The sequence below is a fragment of the Lissotriton vulgaris genome, chromosome 7 (assembly GCF_964263255.1).
Source record: "Lissotriton vulgaris chromosome 7, aLisVul1.2, whole genome shotgun sequence".
Lineage (NCBI taxonomy): Eukaryota > Metazoa > Chordata > Amphibia > Caudata > Salamandridae > Lissotriton > Lissotriton vulgaris.
Genome location: NC_141695.1, coordinates 721,612,584 through 721,624,325, shown reverse-complemented (window position 1 = coordinate 721,624,325; position 11,742 = coordinate 721,612,584). Strand labels below are relative to the sequence as shown.

At 45.8% G+C, this 11,742-nt stretch overlaps 1 protein-coding gene across 2 annotated transcripts in view; it reads right to left on the bottom strand.

The window, feature by feature from the left end:
- Positions 1 to 776: 776 nt before the first annotated feature.
- PRKAR1A (protein kinase cAMP-dependent type I regulatory subunit alpha) overlaps positions 777 to 11,742 on the bottom strand; it is a 289,055-nt gene continuing 278,089 nt past the window's right edge. For both annotated transcript variants that reach the window (XM_086930965.1, XM_086930964.1), the window contains one exon: positions 777 to 3,661. In XM_086930965.1, coding sequence (XP_086787091.1) covers positions 3,489 to 3,661 — 173 coding nt within the window. In that variant the 3' untranslated portion in view covers positions 777 to 3,488. The remainder of the gene's footprint in view (positions 3,662 to 11,742) is intronic.

Sequence of the window (11,742 nt, the reverse complement as noted above, 5' to 3'; positions counted from 1 at the left end):
CAAGCCCTGCAATGCACCATGTCACCACCTCAGATGAAGTCATACAGGCCGTTGAGTAGGCAAGGCAGCCCTCTGCTCACAGCCCCACATGGCAGTCACGTATCCGGCACCGTCGTGGGAGAGTAATAGTGAGGGAGGCCCTACATGCAGGATTGGTTTCATGCCGCAAGGTACCATAGCAGATGAGGGGGAAGCAAGCAACTTTAGCGGAGCAGCCTGCACCACTTAAGTGTTCCCCTGGGGTCTAGAAACACAGGCCCAAAGGCATCAGATGGCCCGGCTACGGGGGAGAAGCACAGGGCCAAGCAGAGCAATTGTGTTGGTCCAGGGAGGCAGCAGGGGGATGTGGATGCCATCAGACTGAGGGAGCAAGAATTGTGGGGAATTCAGGAGGAGATCAAGAGCGCAGTTAAGAGGCATCCTCTATCTTGGCTGCATTGGCCACACCTCTTCTCCCATACATATTTATGGCCATGTCTACAGCTGTGATTGTCTTCAACCTCTCTGGAAGGGAAGGAAGGAAAATGCAAGAATTACAACTGTCTGCACAAAATGGATTATTCAGAATTAGGTGTGTAATCTGTTGAAATAAAGGGGCACATTTAATTGTGTGGATTAATGTCACACTTAGTAGACAAAGTAGTATCATAATACACAATGCTCTCTTTTTTAAAAGAATGAACGTCAAACCTACAATGTTTTCAGAAAGAAATCGTTTGTATTGACTTCAATCTAATGCTATAAATATTTTATACATAAAAAGCAGAACACATGGCTTTAAGAATTTAAGTTTTTTATTGCTCGACCTGCCTTTAGGACAAACTAGAACAAAAGGAATTATGTATGTGTGTACATCTCTCACGCAGAGATACAGAACCCATTAATAGCACATACAGTAAATCAAATTTATATAGTTTGATAACAATACAAAAATGGTCCTCTGGTTGGCTATCACTCTAGGGCTAGTATATACTGGGTACGTTCGCTAAAGGTGGCCTAGCAAAAAGTTCTTCAAAAGCCCTGAATATGTTCGCTAAGGCAAACTATGCCAATTGTGATTTCAAGAATTATTAAATTGCACACAATAAGGTAAAGCTATAACAGATTAATATTCGGGGTCTCTTACTTCAAAATCTTGTAGAAGAGCTACAAAATAGAGTATGCATTTTGCAACACATTTAAAAGTACATTGAATGAAAAACTGACGTGGGGTCATTATAGAAAGTAAATACATGTGCCGCTGGAGAGCTACATTGCTGAATTACATAGGTGCTTTGACAAGGATCAAATCAGGCTTTAGCTTTTCTAAATACTGCAGGATAGAGCTCATTATGTTAAGAAATACATTTTAACTGAAAAAAAATCATTACTTACAGGCATGCTTGCCTTCCTTGAAGCATGGTTTTAACCACCCATGCCACAATCCAAAATTGTTTATTCACAAAAGGTTACATTATACATTGGCAGAGAGCACACACTTATGTACATTGCCACAGCCCCCCACCTGGGAAAAAAATCATATCCAGAAATCAAAAAATACATATCACTTGTGACCATGAATAAACAGGTTACTTTGAAGTCCATAATTGCAAGTTACCAAGGTTTGTCTCACAAACAGAAACGTGGAAAAACATGGTCAACAGCATCCTTCAATAGCATATTTTGTTTGGGGTGGGGGTCAAAAAATGCTTTCCTCGGTGACAAACGAGTTCTAAATGCATGAACAAGTCCTGCAAACCAAACTCTTTACTACATATTAGGAGATAGGGATTCGAAGATGGAAAAACTGTTTGCTGCACTTAAGGGAGAACTTACAAAGGAGGTAATGGCTTACATTAACACACTGATCAAAATTCTATCCAGAACATTACCGCACTGGTCTTGGGTATTTCTGGACAGGCACCACTCCATTAATGGGAGAGGAGACAAAGAGCACCATGGGCAATTGAGATCAGAAGGAAGCCAACTCGAACCTGGATGTCCCTTGAAGGCAAAACCAATTTGCCCTCTTGGGCTAATTTGTAGACCCTGAATAAGGGCAACTTTTTTGATGGAATGACATGGGCACCGCCCACTGAAGTTATACAAGAAATGCCCATTTTAAAGGGCACTACACGGTTTAGGTGCTCTCACCTTCTATGACAGCCCTATTAGTATCATGAGCATCATAATTACATCTGTGTTAGTTGTATTTTTTCATTGCAGTTATTTTGGTTAAAGGAACCATTTAGCTTCATGACTTGTGTAATAAAAAAGCTCCACCAGTAAATTATGGGAAAGCAAACATGAAAAGATATGCTGAAGGTTCACGAAACAACGCATTTTTGGTAAACAACTGAGGAAATAAAACCATCCATAATGACATAGAAGAATCCTGCCAGGCGTGCATTGGTATCATTGGTGCATACATTATTAACATAAAGCCAGTGAAATACTGAAATATATATACAGGTACTGCAACAAGCATTAATTCAAATACATGAAATGTGTGGAAAAGGTAGGCAACAGGAATCTCAATGTATGCACTCATTGCTTCAGTAAAATGCAAAATACATGATTATGGGCAGCTAGGGACTAAAACAACTGCTGCTGACATGAAAGACGAGTTCATATTATGCTTTGCTTTCGTAAATGTCATCGGTCTCAACGCCCTCTTCATCACAATAAATGCCTGTCTTTAAGCTGGTGTGGTGAAACAAACTTACTCTTGAATTTCAACACCACAATGAAAGGTATGAAAACTGACACCAACCCAACTGATTAAGAATTTACCAAGCAAACCATACTTACTCGAAGACTACTGCACAACAAATAAAAAAAAATAGGAGATTGGGCAACCAACTAGATTATGGTGGTACCCACTTTGGAAATGGCACCTTTCATTCCCTCAACCCACACCCAGGAAAACGTATATGAAAAGAAGGCTTTCATTAAAAAAAAAAAAAACGTCAGGGCTTACTTGTTAGATCTTGTATCATTTCCCCACTAGCTGATGCCCTATGTATTACTGAGCCCATACAATTTCATTCTCAAAAACAGTGAACGCCTGTATCATTTAATTTTTAAGAAATACAGCAGATTGTGACCACGGCCTAAAATAGGTTTACATAATTTGCATCATTAAAAAAATATTCTCCACTGTTACATCCTTAATCTAGGGCTTCTGTTGGCGATAGGACAGATGCCCAACACCAAAAGCAGCACAGCACGCACTGCCAAAGCGAGACACTATATTCTGCACAAAGACAAGCAATGACAGCTACAGTCTCCATAGAACTCCTCCTATACATGAAGGAGACGGCAGAGCCAGCAATGACCAAAATTTAAAAAGAAAAGCGGTGGGAGCTTTTTCCTGTGTTTTTGCTTTGAACAGACAGAAGCTGTAATACCGGTGGGCTGTCGGGCGCTGCAAATGGAAACAAAAGCAGTCTGCGTTTGTGAAGCATGTGTCGGTTTTTGCTGGTTCGATTTGGGAGAACGAATGCGGTTCAAACAGAGAGGGACACAAAGCTGTTGTACTGCTGGATGTTCCGCTTGAGGATATCGGAGCAGGGTCCGAGGACACGTTCAAACCGTGGTCGGTCAAGTTTCACGCACTTCAGAGGGCCACGCGCAACCACTGTGGCTGCACGTGGGCGGTTCATCAGAAGGGCTATTTCACCTGAAAAAGAAAACAATTATTGTAGTTCAGCAACAATTTGAATCAAAGATTCTAGATAGCTGCCAGCATATTTCGGTACATTAGTGCGTTGCTTGTCACCTTACGAGACTACTTGCATCATGTAACACGGTTTAGTGTTGTCATCGAGTTGTAAATCATGAAAGGATATAAAGCATAAATTCAAAATGAAACACTAGCTCACTGCCACTCCTCTGCGGACACTCGCCTTAGACATGTGTTGTGATGCACCAATAACACGCAGTAAGTTTATTTCAAGTGTAGGTAATAACAAGGATTTGCAATGCAATAGGTCTCGCATTCACACGATTTTGAGCTATTGGCAATGTAAATGACAATGCCTTCTATTTATGTTTTGGGTTTTAAAACATAAATACAAGTCATCATTATTTCCAATACGAATAGCTTTGAGCCCTCGGAGAACTGAAGCAAAGTTTGGCAAATTCCTAAGTAACCCCGTCCCCTCTTCGGCTGCGCCCCTCCATGCTTATTAGAAACAGATGGGCCCCTAAAGACAAGAAATAGCTTTTCTTGCAGCATAGAATGTGGAACAACATTCAGTATTACTGTGCTATCCTCCATTTCGAAGTGTACAACAAGGACTGACTGTCAGAAAAGTCCACACCCGTTGACATGCCGCTGATGTACTGAGTGCGATATTACCTCACAAAATGCCACAGCACTCTGAATGGGAACCCCCAGTTGTAAAAATGTGGTCCTCACATGGTGCAGTGTAATTTGCGCTGGGATTGGTGGTATTCTGTATAAACACCAATGTCTAAATGACCCCTTTTGTGTAACTTGTGCTTTTCCCTTGTAAGTCGTGCTGTTGTGCCGGTAAGGAACATGTGGCATGCACACAACAGCCCTCCATTGTGCAGCCACTTGATTCTCTGCCGGCTCCATCATTGCGCTGCATGACAATGCCGAAGTGGAGCACGGAACGCACCTGCTAGGCAGCGCAGCCTGTGCCAGACACTGTGCTTCCCTTCACTTGAGATTTGAAAAAGAGGAAAGAGCCCAAGCACAAAGGGAGCGTGTGTTGCCCAATCGGCAGTAGTCACTGGCACCTCTGCCAATAGTCTGGCTGGAGTGCGGTTACCATGGCGGCTGCCATCTGCTCCCTCCCTCTAGGAATGTGATTATGCACGCTGTGCCGGGAGAGGCGCGTGGGCTGTGGGGATCTATCCGCAGTGACATGTGCTTGCGCCAGCCTTCCCAGGCTGCCTGACCGAGGGGACACTTGCACGGGGACTGCCTGCATCAAGGATGCTGCTGACTCCCACCCAAGGGTCAACGGGGAGATGCTTCTTGGTTCCGCGAGGTCAGTGCCACCCTGGGAAGAGTGACCCGTTGAACAGCAGCCACTTTTTCAAAAGAGATGAAGATGTGTTTTGTAAATAGAAGTACCGCATGCAGCACAAGAAAGGATGGCACTGCGCTGGCTGTATTTGAAGGGGTGTGTTCTTTGTCCGAACTCTGGAACGTTGTCATTAGTCAGACCACACTGGCTAGTCAGCCGCTGCGGCGGGGAGAGGCGCTGAGTTTTCATTGTGTCACTTGGAGGTATTCGCCCCTCCACGGTAATTAGAAACAGATGGCCACCTAAAGATAAGAAATCGCTTTACGACAGCCGTGAAGCAGACGACCCAGTCCGGATAGGCTGGACGAAACGGAGAAAGGGCAGTAACGAAAATGCATCAGATCCAATGGGAAGCCAGCGTTTAGCATAAACGTGGACGCAACCAAATGAAATATGTCAGCCGGGGTTCAAGTTCCCTTCTGAAATCTCATGCACAATATCACTCGAGGAGCGAGTAGCGCACGCGCTGCAACGCTAGGCGGGACCTAAAAAGAAGCCACCACTATGCTCTTCTGCCGGATGGGCGCCAACTGACACCTGTGGAACGCCTCCCCACACTCTACATTCCACACTCCCAATGCATACATACGCTCACATGATAGTATCTCTTTTTTTTTTTTAACATTACAAAATACCCACCCCAAATAATAAAATGACATAAAAGCAAAACAAAGCAGAAACAAAAACCCAATAGATCACACAAATAAACCTTAAACAAGAAACGGTAGCATTGATCTCTGACCCAGCTTTGTAGTACCTTCTATTTTACAGCTTTGGCTAACCAGGTGGGGAAAAGTACAGCGGTAGAGCAACGTCCTCTGAAGCTCAAAAGGGGACACCTTAATGGGGTGTTGTGCGATAAAACCACAACTTAGACTTCATCCACATCATAATTTGTTTGTCCCACTTTATGCACTTAACCACAACTCTATTCATCCTCTCCACCAAACCATTGGTTTTTGTGTGGTAGATTCCTCCAGAAACCGCTTCATCTCACGACTTACAAATTGAGTCCCATTGTCTGATATAAAAGACTTTGGGAAACCTTCCCTCAAGAAAATACCTTTCAAGAAACGCACTGCATTGCTAGCCATGTGAACTGAAGAAAAAAAAAAATGTACTTCTGGCCATTTACTATGGTAATCCATCAACACATAACATAAGTGATATGGAAGAAAATGAATAGGTCCCACCATATCCATACCCACCTTCGTCCGTGGCCTCTCAGGCAAAGATATCGGTTGTAGAGGTGGAGTCACGACCTTGAACCCTTTTTCTGCTCTCCTACACACTACACATTCTTTTACCACTGTGTCCACATCCGTCCATAGACTGCCACCAATAATGGTCTCTAATCCTTCTTTTTGTCATAGTTGAACCAAGATGTCCTTCATGAGCATTATTAACAACGGACAAATAACATCTGGGGACAAACATTTGTCACACTTCATCACCACCCCGTCCTCAATAGAGAGATCCTATGCAGTTTCAGAAAAAGGTTGAAATTCTGAACACAAGTTACTTTCCTTTGACCACCCACCGACAATAAATTCTTTGACATTTGACAAAACAAAATAATTCCCACAAGCTGTCATCCAATCAGTCTCAGACCATGACTTACACTCATGTAATGTATAGGCATTTATATAGCGCACTACTTACCCGTAGGGTCCCAAGGCGCTTCGACCGCTGCGAAACCCTTCCTGGCTTCCCTGAGAGATGGTCCCTTAATGGGTATCTCCAGGGTGAGACCAGGCATCCCCGGCGGTCTGGTGGGGCCGTTAGTGAAGAGGAGGCAAGCTAATGCCCAGAGTTGCCGAGTGTGATCGCTGATCAGAGTGGGCACCGAGGCGAGAGAATTATAGAGTCCGCTGACCCTGGTCCAGAAACCTGCCGCACCAGGAATCGAACCCTGGTCCCGGGCCGTCCTCTGCTCTCGGGTCTGCCGCCGCTCACCTCTAACCAGTGAGCCACACTACTTCACAGCACTACTTCACTACTCATCAGCATCAATTAGTGCTATAAACCAATCTTCTCTGTCACCCTTTGGGTCTAAAGTATCCTGATCAACAAAAGGTAACCTAGATAGAAAATCTGCTGTGATAGTCTCTGTACTGTAATGTACATCACTTCAAAATCATACTGAAGCACTTTGATTGTCAGGCGAGCAATACGAGTGGTGGTACGCTTAATCTAGTCACCAATCAAAATGTATACAAGGGGCTTTTGACTAGTCTGTATAACATTTTCTGCCCCACACAACAATTGAATTTTTCACTCTGCCAGCAACTCCTTTTCGCTTACCGAATAATTTAGCTCTGGCTCTCACAGCACTCTAGACGCTTAACTTATAACAACAATGCACTCATCAGAACATTGAGTTAGAACAGCACCCAACCCTTCATACTTGCTGGCATCTACTGTGATGGTATAAGACAAACAAGGATCATATGGACTTCATGTCCTAGCATTTGTCCTTTCAAACGTAATGCGTTAAGGTAAGATGGTCTCGGCATTGTTAATATGCCAAACCACTGGAGTAGCACCAGAAGGACTGAAAATGATATAAGGAATTGTCTGGCAAGGTTCAAAAGGCAGAAAAGGCGCACAGTGGCCTCGCTTTCCCTGAAGCACTCCAGGGTGGAATCAACTTTTTCATCAAAAAGGAGGCTCCATTAAAAGGCATATCCATAAGGGATGCATGTACATCTCCAGAAAAGCCTGTGAATCTCTTCCAAGCGTAGTGGTGGAGCACTACACCAGTGCGGACTGCTTGAACCAAATAAGCAGTAGGATGCAGGACAGCCTGAACTATATATTTAAATGCATCCTGACAATCCTGAATGGTTGAGCAAAGGAGGCCCTGAACTCTTCCGTGAACACCAGAAACATCATGATGGTCATCTCCCACATGGCATGAGTATAACTGCAGAGCAGGCAACTGCCACTGACCAACCACAAGGCCAGACTTGCCAAAGTCTTCCTAACGCCTCAATTCTTTTTGATTCCTTATCAGGGGGAGAGGGTTGTGGGGAACAAATTAGGGCTCACCCTATAATTGGAAGTTTGGACCACCAAACTCTCAGAAGTAGGGTGCTGTGTAAGAAAATCAGAATTACAAAGGCACTGCCTTTTGCCTGTTCACTGGTGGGAAACAGCAAGGATTAGGTCCCCATAAGGGTGTCAGTAAGGCTTCATTGGACTGTAGTAAGGGCTCAGAAAAACAATGCCCAGGCTGTGAAACTTCGGTAAGGAGTAGTTTCTGTCCTGTAACTCCAGTTCTGTAGTAGGGGTATCTCTGTTATAGTCATAATCTAGTGAATAGTCCCGCCCATGTGCGTGGACCCCGGCAATCAAAAATAATCTCTTAAGTTGTCAAAATAATGCAGAAACTGCAAAGACACTTAAGAGAGAATTTAAAGACAAATAATGCAGCCTATATCCACAGGCTACACTGTCCAGTACTTCAACTAGAAATTCCACCAAAAAACACCACATACAACACAGCCTGCCAGTTTCTACCATAGAGAAACTTGCCTCCCCCAGTCAAAGACTCTGGAATGATAGAGAGGAAGGTAGGGACAGACAAGCCCCATAGGCTGCCATTATGTGGCTTAAATAGGATACTGTGCCTTTAAGAGAACTTTCCAGAACTTCTCCCAGTATCCCAGAATGCATAGCAGGTCCCTCTACTTTCAGTTCTTTTTGAAGGCGAAGCACGCCAGACCTGTCGCATTCTTATCATGAAGAAAAATCTCCACCGGGGAGGAGGGCGGGCGCTTATGACTATAACAGAGATACCCCTACTACAGAACTGGAGTTACAGGACAGAAACTACTCCTTCTGTAGTAGGGGGATCTCTGTGTATAGTCATAATCTAGTGAATAGAATGGCAAGCCCATCCCCACACCAGGCGGCGGTGGAGAATAAACACATAACGCCACTACTGTGCGAACAAATTCCGCAGCGAAGCCTGCCCAACCTGAGCGTCTGCCCTGGCGTCAGTATCCAGGCAGTAATGCTTAGCAAAGGTATGAACCGACTTCCAAGTGGCTGCCTTACAGATTTCAGCAATCGGCACGTTACGGAGCAGAGCAGTCGTGGCAGCTTTGCCCCTGGTGGAATGAGCCTTAGGCTTCCCTCCTAAGGTCTTATTAGCCTTTTGGTAACACAATTGTATGCAGGACACAATCCACCTAGAGATGGACTGCTTAGAGGTCGCAAGACCCGTCCTGACCGATCCATAATTGATGAACAACTGGTCAGACCTACGAATATCTTTGGTTTTATCCAGATAAAATTTCAACACCCTCCTAACATCCAGGGAATGGAGAGACCTCTCCGCTGGGGATGAAGGGTTCTGAAAAAACGTAGGCAAAGTTATGGTCTGGTTGACATGAAAATCAGAAATAACCTTGGGAAGAAATTTAGGGTGAGTACGCATAACAACCTTAGCAGCATGAAATACAGTATAAGGTTCATTACAACACAACGCCTAAATTTCACTCACCCTGCGGGCCGATGTAATGGCCACGAGGAACGCCGCCTTCCAGGACAGGTGCTGCAACGAAGCCTTATGAATCGGTTCAAAAGGTTCCTTCATCAACCTGGACAGCACCACATTCAATTCCCATGAAGGCGAGGGAAGCCTGACAGTAGGGAATACTTTCTTCAATCCTTCCAGAAAGTCTTTGATCACAGGGATCTGGAAAAAGGAAGTCTGTGAAGGGCATTTCCTGTAGGCAGTCAATGCAGCCAGATGAACCTTAATGGAATGCACATTAAGACCAGACTGCGCCAAATGTAAAAGATAAGGAAGGATGACATCTTCCTTACAGGTCGTAGGATCATGGTTCTAAGACTGGCACCAGATACAAAACCTCTTCCACTTGTAAGCATATGAAGTCCGAGTGGAAGGTCTCTTAGACTCCTTCAGTATGTCCATGCAATCATCGGGCAGATTCAGATGGCCATATTGCACTATCTCAGGAGCCAGGCCGCCAAACTCAAAGACGAGAGGTTGGGGTGTAACATCCGTCCCCCGAACTTCGTGAGAAGGTCCGGCCTGCACGGCAACCGAATGTGAGGAAGGAGAGATCGGTGAAGTAGGTCCGTGAACCACCACTGACTAGGCCACTCCGGGGCGATGAGTATCATCCGAGCCCTGGACCAGGCCAGCATGATGAGCACCGCCAGAATCAGGGGAATGGGAGGAAAGGCGTACAGAAAGCTGTTCGTCCAGTTGATCCATAACGCATTCCCCAGCGTCCCTTGCTGGAAGTACTTGGAGGCGAAGTTTCTGCACTTGCTGTTTTCGGCGGTGGCGAACAAATCGACGTCTGGAGTTCCCCACCTTGACCCATTCGTGGTTTTCCTGAACCAGTCTGCTCAGTGCGTCAGCCTGAACATTCTGCACACCTGGTAGATGGGTGGCCGTTATCGTCAGTCCTCTGGCTAGGAGCCAGTGCCAGATCGTCTGCGCCTCCTGTGACAGAGTGCGTGATCTCGAGCCCCCCTGCTTGTTGAGGTAATACATTGTGGTGGTATTGTCCGTCTGTACAAGCAGAGAGTTGGTCTGGAATGACGGAAGAAAGGCCTTCAGTGCCAAGTGAACAGCCCTGAGTTCCAGGAAATTGATGCGATACGTGGCCTCCATCGGCGACCATGTTCCTTGAATCTGTAGAGTCCCGGAGTGCGCTCCCGATCCCAGGAGAGAAGCATCCGTCACGACAGTCTGCGTGGGAATGTCCTTGTGAAAGGGAACCCCCCTGAGGAGATTCTCCGCCGAACACCACCACTTCAGAGACTGAAGCGCATGCAGCGACAGTCGAATCTTGTCGTCCCAAGATCCTCTCCTCTGATCCCACTGGTCCTCCAAGCACTCCTGCAGCGGTCTCATGTGCAGCCGTGCGTGTGGCGTCAGGAAGATACAAGAGGCCATCGATCCCAGTAGAGAAGACACAGACCTCACTGTTGTAGATGGAGTCGTCATAAGAGCCTGAGCCTTCCAAAGGAGTGATAATCGTCGCTCTTCCGAAGGAGACACGCTTGCTGACAGCGTATTGATGGAGGCTCCCAAGCACTGTATGCATTGGACCGGAGTCGGAACAGACTTGGCCATGTTGATGTGCAGCCCCAGCTTGTTCAAGAGAACGCACGTCATCTGGAAGTGTGCTCACGCTTCCGAGAAGGAGGATGCCTTGATCAACCAATCAGCCAAGTACGGGTAGACGAACACCTTGTTCTTCCTCAGGTGTGCGGCTACCACCGCCATGCACTTCGAGAATGTTCTCGGTGCAGACTTCAGTCCGAATGGGAGTACTGTGTATTGATAGTGATTGGTGCCGACTTGGAACCGCAGGAACTTCCTGTGTTTGCGTGCAATGAGCACATGGAAGTAAGCATCCTGTAGGTCTATAGCGCATAGCCAGTCTCCCTGTTGCAACTGAGGGTAAATCTGATGCAACAACAGCATGCAAAACTTTTCCCTGCGAATCCATTTGTTTGCCTGCCGCAAGTCCAGAATGGGCCTGAACTCGTTCTTGTTCTTCTTGCGAACCAGAAAGAACCTGGAGTACAGTCCTCTTCCTCTCTGAGACAGAGGTACGTCTTCTATCGCCCTTTTCCTCAACAGGATATCCGCCTCTGCCTGAAGCTCGCGCAGCTGAAACTGCGAGCCGACCGGGGGAATTGCTGGAGG